The sequence below is a fragment of the Corythoichthys intestinalis genome, chromosome 5 (assembly GCF_030265065.1).
Source record: "Corythoichthys intestinalis isolate RoL2023-P3 chromosome 5, ASM3026506v1, whole genome shotgun sequence".
Lineage (NCBI taxonomy): Eukaryota > Metazoa > Chordata > Actinopteri > Syngnathiformes > Syngnathidae > Corythoichthys > Corythoichthys intestinalis.
In genome coordinates, this window is record NC_080399.1 from 53,921,646 (window position 1) to 53,940,662 (window position 19,017).

General features: G+C 37.9%; 1 protein-coding gene across 5 annotated transcripts in view; it reads left to right on the top strand.

The window, feature by feature from the left end:
* Window positions 1-19,017, top strand: part of chka (choline kinase alpha) — a 47,940-nt gene that overhangs the window by 15,786 nt on the left and 13,137 nt on the right. For 3 of the 5 annotated variants that reach the window (XM_057836247.1, XM_057836245.1, XM_057836249.1), the window contains 3 exons: window positions 2,178-2,231; window positions 16,774-16,887; window positions 17,742-17,875. In XM_057836247.1, the coding sequence (XP_057692230.1) occupies window positions 2,178-2,231; window positions 16,774-16,887; window positions 17,742-17,875 (302 nt within the window). The remainder of the gene's footprint in view (window positions 1-2,177; window positions 2,232-16,773; window positions 16,888-17,741; window positions 17,876-19,017) is intronic. The other 2 variants (XM_057836248.1, XM_057836246.1) reach the window with 1 other exon arrangement.

A 19,017-nucleotide genomic window follows, 5' to 3' on the forward strand; every position in this document is an offset into this window, starting at 1 on the left:
GAATTTAAAAAAAAAAGTTATTTGGGCATAACAATACGTCAGCTTTGTTCTTATTTTCTTCATATCCATATTGCAAATAATGTTCCAGAGTCAGTGACAACGTGTAAGTTGCGCAGCGATGGATATTTCAACAAGACAATGACCCTAAACACTGCTCCAAATCTATTTAGGCATTGGATGCAAAGGAACAAGCACAATGTTCTAGAATGGCCATCTCAGCCCCCAGACCTCAGTATTATTGAAAATCTGTGGTGTGCTTTGAAGCGGGCTGTCCATTCGGCAGCCATCAAACCTGACTGAGCTGGAGCTGTTTTGTACAGAAATATGGTCAAAAATATCTTAATATATTATTATTTTTATTATTAAATATTCTGCAAAAGGAGGCTAGATTAAATATTGATCGTGTTTTTCTTTAGGGGTACCTAAATTTATGCGCTGGCCCATTTTTTGTTTAAATAATTAACACACTTTCTGTTTATACTATATACCGGTACTTCATTTCACTTCTCATATATTACTGTGTTCATCTGCTATATGATAAATTTAACAGATTTTTTGTTTCAAACACTCAGTGATTTAAAAAGAAAAATCTTAAAATATCAGGGGTGCCCAAAGTTTTGCATACCACTGTATACGTATGTGTGTGAGTATCATTCCCCCCCCCCCCCCCCCCCCCCCCCTCAAATTTAGTTATATGTATTTAATTATGTTTGGAGCAAGTTTGTTTGTTTATATGTATTTAATTGTTTGGAGCAAGTTTGTTAGTTTTAGCTATATATATATATATATATAAAGTATAAATATATTTTACTATTCAATTTTAGGCTTTTTGTGATTAAAAAGTTACTATAATACTGAGTAATAGACAAGTATTAAAAGGGATAACAACACCTTCAAGTACTCTATATCCCAGCGGACAGAATCGTGTAGAAAAAAAAAAAAAAAGAAAAAAAAAATTTAAATTTAAAATCATTTTTCTTTTATCTAATAATGGAGAAAAACATAAATAAAAGCCAATATTTCCAGGAAATGGCTGTCTGACTTGTGGGCAGACATTTTACCAATGCTGGTTCTATTTTTAGCCAATGTGTGAGCATTCCAAATTTCCCGCCTTTCCTAGATGTGCATGGGTATAACTGATACCACAAAATGCCCATGCTCATAAGAGCTCCATTATCAGAGGTGTAAGAAATTTTCAATTTGCCATTTATTTTATTTTTTATTTATTATTCATCATTTATACCAAGTGTTGTCTTGCAATTTAACGCCTTAGTTTTCATGACATCGCATCCCATCAAGCACCCATGAATCTGCCTAGACATTGCTTGTCAGAAAACCAACAGTAGTCTTTTGTACATTAAAAATGGTAATTTCAAATGGTAATACAATTTAATTGGACCTAAACTTTACTGATCAACATTCAACTATTTGTGTTCTACTGAAATGTCTTGTTACTTGTTGGAAGCATATCTACACCTTTTAAAGCACCTGAAGGCAAGATTACATCTCAAATGACCTCATGTCTTAATCTATTTCTGTCGTTTAGTCATTTGTTATCGGTGTGCCTAATAGTTTCCGGCTAGGTGAGTCACAAACTAGTTAACATCTGGCTATGTAATTGCTAATAATGAGTATAATCTAAACTTGGCTTTTATTGCCAGAGATTTCAGGGAGTGAAGACAGTGTGTCTTTCACCAAGGTAACTGCAGTCATCTTCAAAACAGTGTACCATTTTAGGAATGGATTATGTTTAATCAAAGACGGAGGAAGTTTAATTTCATTGCCAGAGTGCACAGATAGTAATGATTAAACAAACCTTATTTGTGCTCGAGATGGTGTTTCTCAGCAATGAAAATATGTGAGTGGAATATTGTACCATGAGTACATTCATAAAATAGATGCTGATAACTTTAGCCCATGTTAGGTAAATATAATCTCAAGACATTAACAAGGTTGACTCATAAAACACTGTCACGTCTATGGCGATAATACCTTCTGTCTATTTCTGACCGTTGCAATATGCATGAAAGCAGCGTAGTGATTATTCCTGTCTGTCTGTACGGTTGTTATAAATTTATATATTGTTATCTACCCCGTGGGCATGGCTGGGTTTGGATGTTCATGGATGGCTTCTCATGTATTCATGGTTAGTTCTTTCCTTTTTCTCTTGTTGATAGATGTCCTGTAATAAAGGCGAATCCCAACAGTCAGACAAAGAGAATCATTTTCAAGTAAGTAACAGATGATGGTGCCCATGTACAGTGTGTTCTTATGACCATTGGTGACCCATTATTCAACATTTACCAGCAAGTGTGAATGAAAGCCCCTTTTCTTCTAAACTCTCAGTTCATTTGTATAAAGCGTGGTCTTATTTCATGAATTGGGATTTTTTTTTTTTTTGCTTGTTTTTGTCACTTTCCTCAGATTTCTTAGAACCCATGTTCCAGTGCAGAGGTGTGACAATATATCGAAACGTGGATATATTGCGATACTTTGTATCCCAAAAGGTTATCAATATGCTCCCGACAAGAATTGAGATAACGTTTTAAACCAACCATTAAGTTGCTACCAAATTCTTCCATGAGAATAGTGTCTCGTTGGGGGGCGTATGAGCGTTCGTTCCCAGTCAATATGGATTGGACATCTAACGCCGTCAATGGCACTGAACCCAGAGCATCCAAAGCCAGTCTTCGCGGTTCATGTATTCGTCGTCATCTCTCCCTCTTCAAATGGACTGGATGTCTACTAATGACAACTCCTTTCAATTCACAGTACAAGGATGAAAAGAGCTTGCTCTTCTATTTAGTTGTATTGTAGAATATCGTAGAATGGTTTCCTGATCAATGCATCTATAGTTGTTGTATCACCACATTGTGAGATAATCGTTATTGTGTACCGTGTATCGCAAATTGTATCGTATCACAACACACCCAGATGTTCCCATCAGTTTGTTGCCTCCCTCAGCGCTGTACTGCTGAATAGTGACCATGCCATTATTTATTTATTTACCCTTGACATTCGTTGAATATACGCTGCTGTAATTCAGTAGAATTCAGAGCTACAATACTCTCATCTGCGGTTCTAGAGTAGGCACGTGCCGGTATGACATTCTGACGGCATGATAACCTTAAGCCAAAATATCACCGTTTCACGGTATTGCAATTACAGCTCTAAAATGTGTTACTTTGGGATATCTGGGTTTAAAAAAATATATATATATATAAACTTTTTTTTCCATTGAACAGGATTTTTATTTTTCAAAACATTAGAAAATTGGAACGTAAGTATAATATTTAATAATAAAAAAAAATAACAAATATTCTAAATAATATTAAATGCAGTTGTTTAGCTGAGCCTAAGCCCACAGCCACAGCTCAACATTATTAGCATCAGAACCAAAATAAATGAATTGTTTTCCATAAAAAGTACATGTTTATAACTCGCATCATGTTTACATTATACACACACTCTCTTTCTCAACACAGACAGTTTTCAGAGAAAAAAAAGCATGTTTTACCACCGCTAGACACACTACACGCTGGAGTTAACTCTCGTAGCTGCAGGCATGAAAATCTCTCACCTTTCGGCGAAATTCGCCGTTTTGAAGTCAAAAAGGGCGACCTACGTGAATTGCGTAGATCCGAGGAGAAATTCTTTTTGGGAGGAGGGGGGGGGGGTCGGTTCGGGAGGTTTTATTAAATTATTATTATCATCATGTGATTAACTTAGTACGTAAACTGATCGGTTCTTTAAAAAAGTGACACGGACAGTCAGCAAATCCTTCTAGATGCTTCGCTGACGAGAACCAATCATCGGCCCAAGCTGCGGGCCATTATTCCAAACGCGCGCACTCCTTACGTGAAACAAGGAGTGCTCGGCGAGCCTTTGGTTGAATTGCAAAGCTGCGAAAACAAAAAAGCAGGCCTTATCCACACCGGGCAGACCAGAGCGCAGCATACACACTTGCCTGTATTTTCCAGCAGATTGAATTTGGTGAGTGATGGTTTCAATCGTTTTCACATTTTGCGATATAAAAAAGTTAATGCCATTTGTTGCAGCTTGCGTTTAACACTGCCAGAGCTAGCCAAATCTCCCATGAAAAAAAATAGCTTCCGTTAAATTGGCGTCAAGCTTGTGTATTTAGCGGTAATATAAACGAAGAAACACACTGTTGAGTCAAATTAAGCGGCATACTCTCGGATTGAGGGGTCGCCTCGCATCGCATCGCTCCCGTCGTCCGCCTTAGACGCGTTATTTTCGGCTGGGACTTGAGCTGACGGCCGGTGTCGGCACAACACCGGCTCGACGAGTGGTGGGAATGACTCTTGCTTCTTAAAGCTTTTCAGAAATACAGGGATCCCTCGTTTTTCGTGGTTAATGGGGACCAGAACCCGCCGCAATAAGTGAAAACCGCGAAGTAGCCCCCACCCCATTTTTTTGGTGTGTGTTCAATGTATTTATTCAGATTTTACATTGGAAAAAAGATACATATATTTAAGACATGTTTTTTCACTTTTTTCACCAAAGTATCATTTATAAATGGTTTTCAAGCATTTCAAAATGTAAGAATTATGGTAAGTTTTAAACATGTTATTGCCCCACCGAATTATTTTTAAACAAGAATAAAGTAGTAAGAAAATGCTTGGCTTTATTAAATGCTTCATACTGAGTCTACTCAAACCCTCTCAGGCTTTGTTAAACGGTGATTGACACATGTGCAAAGTTTTTTTTATATATATTTTTTGTTTGAAGCAACTTATTTGATTGAATAATAAAAACACAAATGTCCTAGCCAAAATGTGGCCCAAATGCAAAACAACATTACTTCAATGGAAAAATTTGTTTCAATCAAGAAAAATAGTTTTCAAATGCTTTTTTTGTCTCAAATTTATTTTGCAATCAAAAACATTTTTTTTTATTGAAGTGACTTTTGGGATTAAAAGTATAACTGTATTTTGATTGAAGCAACTTTGTTTTTGATAGAAGTAACTTTGTTTTTTGATTGAATAATAAAAACACAAATCTACCTCCATCGTTATTGAGAGAGAAATAAATTAAGAAAGCTTTAAAACTAAAAGCCACCGGGGAGTCTGTTTTTTTTTTTTTTTTTTTTTTTTTTTTTAAATATTTATATTTCATTACATAGACATGCCTCGTAGGGAAAGGAGATTAAGGGATAAAAAAAGGAGTTGGATGAGGCTGCTAAAGGCAGCGGATACCTCATCAGCTGGGTGAATAGCAGACCTGGTAAGAACAGGTTTGCATGGATAGTCGGGTATTAAATACAATTATAAACACATTACAATGTTATTTTTCTATAAGATTTTATGTCATTGCTTTATTAATCATTAGGTGCTAGAGTTGTTAAGTATGGATAATAATGAAATAATAGTTTTGAGAAAACTGTGCTGTTAGTGGCTCAGTGACCATCTGATGTGGTTTGTTCTCAGATGAACAAGTTGAGGAAGGAAGTTTTGATGCAGAGGTTGAAGGAAGAAAAGAGCTAGACTGACTGAGTCACAGCCAGAAAGTGTGGATGACAGTTTTGATTTCTATTCACTGTTGCCCCCTCCCAATTAAAGTATGTCACAGTCGCAGCCAATTATTATCTAAAGCTGGTTAAAATTGAAGTTATGTTGTTTTAAGGTGTATTAAATACTTGTTCATGTGCCCCTTTTGATCTACGAGCACCCGCCCCTCCACCGGTCTCTGCACGGCCCTGCTGAAACAGTGTGGGTCGACAGAGCTCAATATTTTGTTGGGGTGTACAGTGTACTGGAACATATTTCCTCCACACCCTTCTCACCTTTTTAACCCCTGACCCATTTTCATGCCTGTAGCTGGTGGGAAACGTTCATGACAGTGACTACTAACCTTTGATTTTGTATAAATGCGAAATCATATTGGAGGTATTGCTTTCCTCAGCAGCCTCCGCAAACATGTTTTACATGTCTGTTAGCCCTCCTCCTCTAAGCTACGGCCCTCTGTAGCTTTTCTGTAGCCGAAGTTTTCCCATATCAGAGATTTTGTTTTTTTCAATGGGGAAAAAAAGTTCAGGACTTTCACCTCCTCCAGCCATCGTGTAGCAAAGCTGACTCACTGACACTGAGCAACAACCGGTGGGGGAGGGTTGAGCTTGACAACTTCAGTGGAGGGGTTTCTCCCTGCATTTATGGGACATAAAAAATAGCTAATACCGTAGAGATGGTATGACGGAAAATGTTTGCAGTTTTGAAACAGAGACTGGAATCGGCACGTCTATTCTAGAGATAACTTTAATTGTCTGCAGTGTGTCTCGTCTAGGTTAATCCTATTTGTTTTAGAAGGGATGCTACTGCATTAATAATCCTCTTGAGGTTATTTCAGAACACTCTGCAATGTAGTGTAGTATGTATTTCCACTGTATTGACTATGTATTCCTCAGATGTACACGTATGTAGACCCTACCCAGTGTTGCATAACACAGCGTTCTTTTTTCAGGCCTTATCAGTGATTATTTGACCCAATTTTAGTGATGTTGACATTTAGGTTCTTATGTTCTAGTTCAGACCGGATTCATGTGGCAGGTAATATGTACCGGTAGTTATCATTTTTTACTTACTTTACTGGCTTATTGACACACATTATAGGATTGATAAGTATTGGGGTTGCTCTAGCAGCTGTCTCTAGCTCACAGTGCACCTGCTGAAACACTCAAGGGCCAGTCATGCAATAAAGTAGTCCATGTACAGTGGGGCAAATAAGTATTTAGTCAACCACTAATTGTGCAAGTTCTCCCACTTGAAAATGTTAGAGAAGCCTGTAATTGTCAACATGGGTAAACCTCAGCCATGAAAGACAGAATGTGGAGGGGAAAAAAAAAAAAACAGAAAATCACATTGATTTTTAAAGAATTTATTTGCAAATCATGGTGGAAAATAAGTATTTGGTGAATACCAAAAGTTCATCTCAATACTTTGTTATGTACACTTTGTTGGCAATAACGGAGGCCAAACATTTTCTGTAACTGTTCACAAGCTTGTCACACACTGTAGCTGGTATTTTGGCCCATTCCTCCATGCAGATCTCCTCTAGAGCAATGATGTTTTGGGGCTGTCGTTGGGCAACACGGACTTTCAACTCCCTCCACAGATTTTCTATGGGGTTGAGATCTGGAGACTGGCTACGCCACTCCAGGACCTTGAAATGCTTCTTACGAAGCCTCCTTTGTTGCCCTGGCTGTGTGTTTGGGATGATTGTCATGCTGAAAGACCAAGCCACGTCTCATCTTCAATGCCCTTGCTGATTGAAGGAGATTTTCACTCAAAATCTCTCGATACATGGCCCCATTCATTCTTTCCTTTACACAGATCAGTCGTCCCTGTCCCTTTGCAGAAAAACAGCCCCAAAGCATGATGTTTCCACCCCCATGCTTCACAGTGGAAATGGTGTTCTTCAGATGCAGTTCAGTATTCTTTCTCCTCCAAACACGAGAACCTGTGTTTCTACCAAAAAGTTCTATTTTGGTTTCATCTGACCATAACACATTCTCCCAGTCCTCTTCTGGATCATCCAGATGCGCTCTAGCGTACCTCAGACGGGCCTGGACGTGTACTTTCATCAGCAGGGGGACACGTCTGGCAGTGCAGGATTTGAGTCCCTGGCGGCGCATTGTGTTACTGATAGAAGCCTTTGTTACTGTGGTCCCAGCTCTCTGTAGGTCATTCACTAGGTCCCATCGTGTGGTTCTGGGATTTTTGCTCACCGTTCTTGTTATCATTTTGACGCCATGGGGTGAGATCTAGCATGGAGCCCCAGATCGAGGGAGATTATCAGTGGTCTTGTATGTCCATTTTCTAATAATTGCTCCCACAGTTGATTTCTTTACACCAAGCGTTTTACCTATTGCAGATTCAGTCTTCCCAGCCTGGTGCAAATCTACAATTTTGTCTCTGGTGTTTTTCGACAGCTCTTTGGTTTTGGCCATAGTGGAGTTTGGAGTGTGACTGACTGAGTTTGTGGACAGGTGTCTTTTATACCGATAATGAGTTAAAACAGGTGCCATTAATACAGGTAATGAGTGGAGCCTCGTTAGACCTCGTTAGAAGTAGTTAGACCTCTTTGACAGCCAGAAATCTTGCTTGTAGGTGAACAAATACTTATTTTCCACTCTAATTTGGAAATAAATTCTTTAAAAATCAATCAATGTGATTTTGTTTTTGTTTTTTTTTGTTTTTTTCCCCACCACATTCTGTCTCATGGTTGAGGTTTACTCATGTTGACAATTACAGGCCTCTCTAATCTTTTCAAGTAGGAAAACTTGCACAATTGGTGGTTGACTAAATACTTATTTGACCCACTGTATACAGCACAAATTCTTTGATCACATATTTTAAGTCTGCTGTTAGACTTTGAAACATCAACTACCAGTGTAGGAAATGGTATGATGAAGGTACAAACTTTAATCAGGGGGAAAAAAATCCTGTTTGGTGTCTGTTTAAAAATGTAATTTAGATTTAGAAGTTCAGTCTTTTCCCTAGAATCTGTTTAAACCACCCTAAAGCTTTTTTGTGAAGCACTTTGTTAGAAATAATTTTATGTTTGCCTGGGATCACCCTGTTTAATCAAAACAAGAAAACCTAAAACTTAATATGTGCAGAAACAAGTAGGCCTAGTGGAAAAACACTATGTAATAGATGCGAAAGTGCAAATAAAAAGTATAATAAAACTAAAAAATGTGTTATTTACATTAGGTTTACAGTTAAGAAGTATGATTATATAAGCGGTAAGACGATTGTGATATTAGATAATATACGCTTGGGGATTTAAAACCACATGTGATCAGCCCTGCATAAGGTACAGTATTACATAAGAATGTAGGCTTACTCTGCAGTGGCAAAGATGAGCCCCTTAAGTCAGGCATATTTATGTATTGCATGTGTCTAAAACTTTAAATCCTAGGACTTGTTTGTCGGATGCTCCGCTGCTGATTATCTTTAAAAATACAGTATATATTTTTATCATCCATTAGTCAGTCTTGGTTTATTCAATAATTGCAACTCATGCTGTGGAACAGATGACTTTTGGACTTGACCCAGTTAAGTTTTATTTTCATTAGTTGTTTATAGGTTTAGTTGAGTTGTTCATTTTGGGCTTGATCTTTGAACTAGCTTTGTGATTGCACCTATTTGTTGAATGTAGAATGCATTTCATCTTTTAATGGCATTGTCATAGAATCAATAGTTAAGCATTGTTCACTTTTCTATGTATTTGTTGTGATTAGTGTATGTACTAGTCCTTCTAAAAAATTAGCATATTATGTTGAAGTTCATTATTTTCTGTAATGTACTGATAATCATTTGACTCTAATATATTTTAGATTCATTACACACAACTGAAGTAGTTCAAGCCTTTTATTATTTTAATATTGATGATTTTGGCCAAAACAAGAAAAAAATTAAAATTTTTTATCATATTTCATCTGACCAATACAAAAGTGTTTTTTAATACAAAATACGTCAACGTCAATTAATTATATCAGCTATATCATCACTGACTGTGGGTACTTGACACTGGACTTCAGGCATTTTGGCATTTCCTTCTCCCCAGTCTTCCTCCAAACTCTGGCACCTTGATTTCAGAATGCAATGCAAAATTTGCTTTCATCTGAAAAAAAATACTTTGGACCACTGAGCAGCAGTCCAGTGCTGCTGCTCTGTAGCCCAAGGCAGGTGCTTCTGCCGCCGTTTCGGGTTCAAAAGTGGCTTGACCTGGGGAATGCGGCACCTGTAGCCCATTTCCAGCACACACCTGTGCACGGTGGCTCTGGATGTTTATTCTCTGGATTCAGTCCACTGTTTCTGCAGGTCCCCCAAGGTCTGGAATCGGCTCTTCTCCACAATCTTCCTCAGGGTGCGGTCACCTCTTCTGGTTGTGCAGTGTTTCCTGCCACACTTTTTCCTTGCCACAGACTTCCCACTGAGGTGCCTTAATACAGCACTCTGGGAACAGCCTATTCATTCGCTCAGAAATTTCTTTCTGTGTCTTAGCCTCTTGCTTGAGGGTGTCAATGATGGCCTTCTGGACAGCAGTCAGATCGGCAGTCTTACCCTTGATTGCGGTTTTGAGTAATGAACCAGGCTGGAAGTTTTTAAAAGCCTCAAGGGTTTTGAGTTAATTCGTTGATTCAGATGATTAGGTTAGTACAGTGGTGGGCAAACTATTCCACAAAGGGCCGCAGTGGGTGCGGGTTTTGGTTGCAACCCATTAAGGGGACACCTTTTCACCAATGTGCTGTTTACAAGTGCAATCAGTCGATTGCAGTCAGGTGCTTCGCATTTCTGCTGAAACCGCATTGGTTAAACTATCTGTGCTGGGTCAGTTGGAACAAAGACCAGGACCCACTGCGGCCCTCGAGGACCGGTTTGCCCACCTCTGGGTTAGTAGCTTCTTTAGAGTACCTTTTCATGATATACCAATTTTTTGAGATGGGGATGAGCACAATACAATCAAATTTGAACAAAACGCAGCATGTTGATAAACTTCATCAAATGTATGAGATGTTTCAGTAATGAAATTGTCCAAAACATGAACATTGTTTTTTTTTTTTTTTTTTAAGATGAAATGTACCAGTAAGGGTTTTACATGTGTACTAAAATTAAAGCAACACTAAGGAGCTTTCAGTTTTGGTCGATTTTAGCTGCGCAGGTGGACAGAAGCAGTAATGTTTTGCCTTAAGGAAGACTGCATTTCCCATGAGGACCACAGCACAGTATTGTAAAATCCTGACCTCCTGGTTGACTGCAGTTTGATTGAACGACAATTCTGTTTCCAGCAGCTGTGCGAAGGATAAATAGTGATGAGGTAATGAATCGAATTGCAGCTAAACAACATCATATGACAATGTTGAAAATAGGAAACGTTTGATTTTGTTCCGGTTAAAGCAATACAGACCCCTCAGGCCATAACAGAAGTGTCATTCAAGTAGTTGTCGGTTTACATATCATCACAAATAATATTAAAATATTTTATAAAGGTTGAGAAGTTCCCTTATGTTGCTTTGGTTTAAGTTAAATTGCTCAAAAGTCCTTGAATCGAATCGTGGCAGCCTTTGTAATACCGGCAAATATCATACTCTATTGTACAAAGAATCAATATGATATTGTCATGAAATTGGATACCACAAACTGGTATGAGCAGAAGACAGTCACATTTCAGGGTAGCTTCGCCCACATTGTGAATGTGCTGTGAAGGAAAATGGGAACAGTCAGAGAAGGTCTTGGGTGTTACACATTATTTGAATGCTTATGACCGTCAAAATCTTAAGTCTGTCAAAATCATGACATGACACCTGTCATAAATATGAATTAATGCTCATAACTGATGTCATAGTGTTATTCAGTAAATTATGTCACTTTTGATGCAAAGTAGACTGGCTACGTTTACACTGACAAAATTTATTTTGAAATGAACTGTTTTCATGCGCACTAATCAGATTATTAATCAGCATAAACCATCCCTCTTGTTTGGAATAGAATCTTAATTGGAAAGGGCTGGATAAGGTTAGAATATTCTAAATGGGGTGTGTACATGAAGCATTATTGCGATCAGGATTTTAATCTGAGTAAAACTGTCCTTGCAAACAACGTACATTTATTTGTGTTAGGGTTTCGGATTAGTTTTAGTAAAATTTAAGAAATGTAATTACATATGTCAGAAGCAATCCTTCATGTTCATGGCAGGTATCATGTCATGACTGTGACAGTCAGATGACACTGTCATAAGAAACATTCAAATAAAGTCTTGCCACTTGGGCACAGTAGCGAATAGTCACTCGTCAGTTAGGGGCATAGGCGGATCTACTATTCAGGCGAAGTAGGCGATCACCTTAGGCCCCCAACCAGTAGGGGGACCCCAACCAGCTGCCCTTGCCCCAAAGAGCAAGGGCATGGGCCTACGGAGCCAGCAGCACACCCAACTATTCGTCATGTATAATTATGTCAGCATACCAAACAAAAAAATAACAAAACAAAAAAAGAAAGCCATTTGAAAGCTGCATTTATATTATCTCTCCCCCTCACACACGCACTACAGTGGACTATTCCACGATGACAGACTGAATATCAGTCGCTTAGCTTCATTTAGCGCCGTTTAGATTCGCCTAGCGCCGTTTAGCATCGCTTAGCTCCGCTTAGCTGTTCGTTAGCTTCACTTAGCTCTCCTGCGTTTTCACGCCACTAAGCTCGCTATTTTTACATCTCACTTGCTACTTTGCACGTCGGCTATCGTTTATTTTGAACACATGAGCGAGCGTGCTCTCCAAAGAGCCAAAGTACAGTGAGGGAGAAGTTGAGAACAGGCTGCTAATGCCCCTTTTAACTTTCTTCTTCTTCACACCGAACATAAAATACACAACAGCACACCCTGTGGCGAAACAATGCAGTACATTTCCAATCAGTCATACAATAACATTCAACAGCTGGTTAGCAGCATTAACAGCGAACGAACAAAAAAATGGAGTTAATCCCACATACTTCAGAATTAATATTATAATATGTTGAGTAAATTCTACAGAATACAGATTCTACAATAAGAATAGCTTTCAAATGACACTGACAAATATGATTGGCAAAGAATAATTATAATTATTATACTACTATTATATATAGTAGTAAACTATAATAATAATGCTAGGATTTTTTTTTTAAGAATTGTTTTGAATAATGGTGGAATTACAAAGTCAGTGATCTGAATCTGTTGACTTTCCATTCTTTTGCTGTAGTAAATGCTATCAGCATTTAACCTCATTGTTTATTTGTGAATAATTATTATTTACATGATTATTTGTACTTTAATAAAGAATTTAAGTGTTCCAAAATGGTTTTGTGAATTAATAAGCGTCAACAACAATTTCATTGCTAAATTAGTATTAAAAAAAAGAAAGAAAATTACTAGATTAGTCGACTAGTCGGCTGACTAATCAGGAGAAAATTTGTCGTTTAGGACAGCCCTAGTATACCGGAACATACTCCTCCACACCCTTCTCACCTTTTTAACCCCTGACCCATGAAGAGGGCCCCTGGATATGTTCGCCTTTGGCCCCAAAATTGTCAAGTCCGCCACTGACTAGGGGCATGTTTCTCTTAAATGTAATCTGCAATTCTTACTCCCAACCTTCACCACATGTGGTCATTTTGTTATATTCTTAAACTTTATACCTGAAAGCAAATTACTGTAGCCATTTTAATCTCTCATTTAGAGTTTTTTTATTATTACAAGTCTGCTGTACGGAAACTGTGCAAGCCAGGATCTATCGGTCATTGTCCTCTTGCTGCAAAGTGATGCACTGTAAAATGGTTTGTCATCTCACAATGAGGGGCTCACAAAGTGGAGCTGTCTCCTGCATCTTCCAGCTGGAGAGTATAATACGTTCCCTGGCAGGTGGCCAAAAACCCCAGTAGTCAACCTAATGTATTTTTTCTGCAGCCATTAATCTCAAGGTTATTCACTAAAGTCTAAACTTGGAAGCATTTTAGTTTTGTGCATCACAAAATCACAGTGTCTATGCTTTTACACTGAAAATGGCTTTATTTTATCTGGGGATTTGGTGAGTTTGACAACTAAAGCTTGAAAGGAATTTGCAGTAAGTCCATATATTATAATAATAATTATCTCAGGCAAGAAAGAAAATACTGAATGAGACGGAACGTACCTAAAATGGTGTTTTTCATTATTAACCTCTGCTTTCCTGAGTTCATTGAGTTTGTGTTTGTGTGCAAGATTTGTGTATTACTGAGATTAAGGAAGAAAAACTAGGCTAGATGTGCAAAAGCTTCAACAGTTATTGGTGCTGTTGGTGGGCTAAAACTTCTTCGTTGTATTTATCTATTGCATCTCTCTCGTGACTCTGACAGGAGAACCCAACTAACTGGCAACACATAGCAGCATATTTCCCTTCCATTCTCCTTCACCACCATGTTTAGCCTGCTCCAGTCTGTTTTGAATATCTATAACAAATCCTTGTTTTTTTTTTTGTTTTTTTTAAATACAAAATGATTCTCAAATATTTTTTGCATTAGTTATTTGATGGTTTAGTGTTTATCCAGCAATGGAGACGTCACCCTGAACCACTAAATCTCATGCACAACAATCGAACTGGTAACAGTGATTAAATTTATTTTTCGAATTTGTTTTGATTTGTTTAGTGTGTTTCAGTCCGAAATGCTTTTTACAGCAACGTAACCAAAACCAGATTTTGTGGTGATGGAATCAAAAGCTTTGGTTAGACTAGTAGAGGCAATATGTCAGAGGTGTGGATGGATTTCAGTATATCTGGGGGAAAAAAAGCGAAAAGCTTCCTGAAACCAAAATGTCCATAAATGCCAGTGAAATAATCCCACAATCCTCCAGTCTCTGAGTGACTCATGTAGATTGGGTAGTTTAATCATTTTTGGTGGGTCATTCCACGTCAAATAAAGGCATTCGTCAAAACTTTTCTTTTAACCCAGGCAATAGTAGCTGGTTTATTTACCTGACATGTTTCGGCGAACACTTCCACCTTCGTCAGAGGGTCACTGATGTTGGTGTGACGCGTGTTTATCAGCTGATGGACTTTACTATTGCCTGGGATAAAAGAAATGTTTTGACGAATTTACAAGTGCAGGCAAAATGAATTCAACTCAAGGACATTACAAACATAAGCACATACAGGTCAATCAGAATAAAATGTATGTAACAAAATTATAAACAAATAGCTGTAAAGGCGAATAGAAAAAAAAATGAAATGGTTAATAAATGTGTGAACAGCGAATAATAGGAAGACTGAAATCATCGTTTAATGTTCTGTCGGGGCAATGACATTTCTGGTGTAGAAACCGTTCTTAATTAAGTCTGTTATGTCTAGATCGGGGGTCGGCAACCCGTGCTTTAAGAGCCGCATTCGGCTTTTTAGCGCTGCCCTAGTGGCTCCCTGGAGCATTTTTAAAAATGGAAAATGATGGTTGAGGAAATAATTTTTGGTTTTATATGGTTTCTGTAGGAGGAAAAAAATGACACATTCTAAACTTTTTCCAATGCTGTAAAAATGTGTAGAATAAATATTAAATTTAAACATTTCTGTCAACGAAGATTTGCGTCATAGCCTGCGACACACGTTTCTATCAGCAGTGGGGGGGTGCCAGGCAGGTGGCTATTTTAAACAAACCAGCAGCCGGGTACCCAGTTGGGAGTGAGAGAAAAAGTGTGATTAAATTACTTCTGAAGAACTTAGAGGAGCGCAAAACGAGATTTAAGAAGTGGATTGACTTGCCAAATTCCACTACTGCTGCATGTTTTGTTGCAACCCGGGAGATAATAAAGCATGAAAAACCGTTCACAGATTGTGAGTACATGAAGGAAACATTCATCAACATATCAGAATACCTATTTGCAGACTTCAAAAACAAAACCGAGATAATAAAAAAAAAAAAAAAATCAGACATGCCCAGATAAGGGGCATGTTATGCACGTTCCATTTTGTTGTTTTTCAAAACCTCAAAATAAAAATGACATCAAAAATCGGATTTCTTTATTGCACTTCTATAATTTCATAAAAGCAATGAAACAATTCATTAATTTTGTAATGAAGTAAAACTTGAGGTGGCATCATACAACAGAGTAGTGACGTGGTGCGTTGGATGCACTGCAGAGAAAATAAACATTAAATCCTGAAGGTTCATTATGTATTTTTAGCCGACTTAGTCATATGATAGTAGGCTAATATAGCTAATACAGATACAAACAGCATGTGTTGCCTTCATTATTAGGCTTATTTAAGGCTTTTAATTTTTTGCGGCTCCAGACATATTTGTTTTTTTGGTCCAATATTGCTCTTTCAACATCTTAGGTTGCAGACCCCTGGTCAAGACATAATTGTCAGACTAAAATGCAAATAACGTTAGCATATGCATTCCATAGTACAAAGCCAGTGTGTTTATGTATTTTCACGAGATCGAAAAAAAAAATAAGTAAAGAAAAGGAGTAAACCTTAAGATGTAAAATTGCTTATATCCACTGTTTACATACTAATATTGCACTTTGCATTTTTTTTTTTTTTTTTGTATCCGTCATCCTCAGTATTTTCACTTGTTGTTAAATGCCTTTGGCCAGCATATGGTCTGTGTTAAACTTTGGTTTGATAAATTTGTCTGGATGCAAGTTGTTTTAGTTGTCCTAAAGGGAAGAATTGACATTGAGTTGCTCTTGGCAGTTGTTGTCGTTTCATTACAGAACACATTTCATTTTAAAATCTTTGAGCAGGTCAGGCAGTTATATTCGAGTACATTTAATACGTACTTAAATGGAACAGGATTAACATTTTCTTTTGAATTCACACAATCTTCTTAAAATATGTTTTGAATAATAATTGGCTAAACGGCTTTCAGTGTTTCTGTTTTTGACCTCAGTTTTAAAATTAAAAATTTTATGCATGCCTTGTATAAGGTCTTCTTACGGTTTTTCCCTTCAGTCAAATGAATATGTTACCTAGATGTGAAGCGTCTTTTGTTATGAACAATATTTGCGTATGGATGTGTCAATTTTCCAAACTAGATGGGTTTACATAAATTTTGGAATAATTCTTATAGCGACTTTTTTACTAACACATGTTGTGGTAAAGATTAATGCCAGATGAGCCCATTTTGTTTTCTTTTACCAGTTTTTCTAAATATTTTTGTTTTCCTCTTGTGCTATTTTTACAGTGTTACTGTTATTGTAAATCTTCAGCCATTTCTTATGGGTTTTGCATGTCTGTTTTAGGGGGCTGAGGCCATGGTGCTGGAAAGTGTGATGTTTGCAATCCTGGCTGAGAGGGAATTGGGACCGAAACTCTACGGTATTTTCCCTCAAGGACGACTGGAGCAGTATGTGCCTGTAGGTTACAATTTATTGCTAACATACCTTGTGCCCTGCGATTGGCTGGCAACCAGTTCAGGGTGTCCCCTGCCTACTGCCCGAAGTTAGCTGGGATAGGCTCCAGCACCTCCGCGACCCTCGTGAGGAAAAAGCGGCATGGAAAATGAATGAATATGTTTATAGAAGAGAACAATGCATGTTTGGATTGCGATCTTATGGGCTGTTTACATGCTGACGCTGCGACACCAAGATACAACAATTGTGTTGCGGAATGGCCTCGCCTTTATGTGGTGACGGTGAAAACGCAAGGCGAAGATGCAAACTTTTGATTCCAGCCTCCAAAGCGTAACAATTCGATCGCAGGGATTGCCCCGCAAACATATGCATGGAACGCTCTTGCTCCGATGACGTCAGCACTCGCACACATCACTTTGAGCGTGCGCAGTCGCTGCTAGTAAACATCCAAAGTGTAAACATGGCGGGTCTTGTGAAACTGCGCTGCCCTGTAGGGCCCGACATGAGTACTACTTCATTTTCACACGGAATTGTGCCATCGTGCGAATGGAGACTGAACCATCTAAATGCAAACATTGTCGTTTTCTTGGAGCGTCACAATGTAAACGGCCCTTTAGTTCGCAAAGAGCAAAGATTCTAGAATTCTAGATTAGTTGATTTGTGCAAAAATCCTTTTGAGGTCTAATCCCAGAATTGGCTTGTCTGAGTATTTAGAAAGGTAGAACATATAAAGTATTTTGGTAGCTCATTTTGAAAGTCACCACTTATATTTGATCTGGTTATAATTTTTGTGGCCAGTCAGTGCATATTAAAGAGGATATACGTTTCTGCCTTCAAGTACAATTATGTATTGACAGAGTCGAAAGCTGGAAACCTGTGAACTGAGTGACACGAGCATTTCGGCAGAGGTTGCAGAGAAAATGGCCAAATTTCATGGAATGAGGATGCCTTTTAACAAGGAGCCCAAATGGTTGTTTGGAACCATGGACAAGTAAGTCGATAAGTTTTTGCTTTAATTATCCCGTATTGAGGCAGAGGTGGTGTCATTCTTCAGTGTTTGAATTTACACATATGCAATGACCTAAACTCGCTCAAGCTCTTTTCTAACATTTCTTCTGTTCAAACACTTGTGTCTTCCTAAAATACAGAATGAAAACCCACCAACCAGGTTCACGATTGATAAATACCAAAAACACATTTCGAGGGAAGTAGTTAATACTGTATGTTTGGAAAAAAATATAAATTTTGATCTAAAAGTATAGACACAATAAACTTCTTTGGATTAAAAGTGTATTTGATTTATAGTTAAAGGTGCTATGAAATGGTGACTATTTAATTTAAAAAAAAAAAAAAAAAAAATGACTGCACTAATGTAATTTTACACGTAGAAAACTAATTTGGCACTCAAATCGGTTTTCTTCCATTTCATAGTTATTCCAACATAAATGATGCATCAGGGAATGGCCAAATTCTTTCAGCAATTATGGTTGTAACACCTCAACCACAATTAATGATCTTATCTAGCTTTCTAGTGCTCCGCTAGCTAGTACGTGTTGACATAATGACAGAACGGTCACATGACAACAAGAGAATAGAAAGCCTACTGATAGCATGCTCGCAGACTACAACAATCTGCGGCTCATTCTGGGTGTGACATTGTCTTTTGTTTACAGATCTTTTAGTGGGCAGCTGAGAACGGCTAATTAGGATCTTTTAAGCCTCATGTCGCTTTTTTGGATGAATTTGCATCCAAAATATAGTCTTTCATTTAGTCACTTGCTGTACTATTTGATAGCACATTTACTTGTGGCTTTGTTAAATGGTTGGCTAAAAAGCAGAGAAGAACAATAACAAGATACTTGGGGCCCAATTTTCATAAACTGCGTGCATTGGGTTTAGCATAAAATGTGCCACGAGTGTTTTTTTTTTTGTAAGTGCAGACCATGCCTTACACATTTTAGAATTTGATAGAGTGAGCAGAGTCGAGAGCAGTCTCCAAGTGCCCATTTTACCGCAGAGATCTCGATGGTCAAAATACACAGTCTGTAATCTACCTAGTAGGTTTCTTTTTCTCCCTCATATCAAACGTGCATCAACCTTGTACTGTGTAAATCTTTTCTTCCTTCAGTCCAG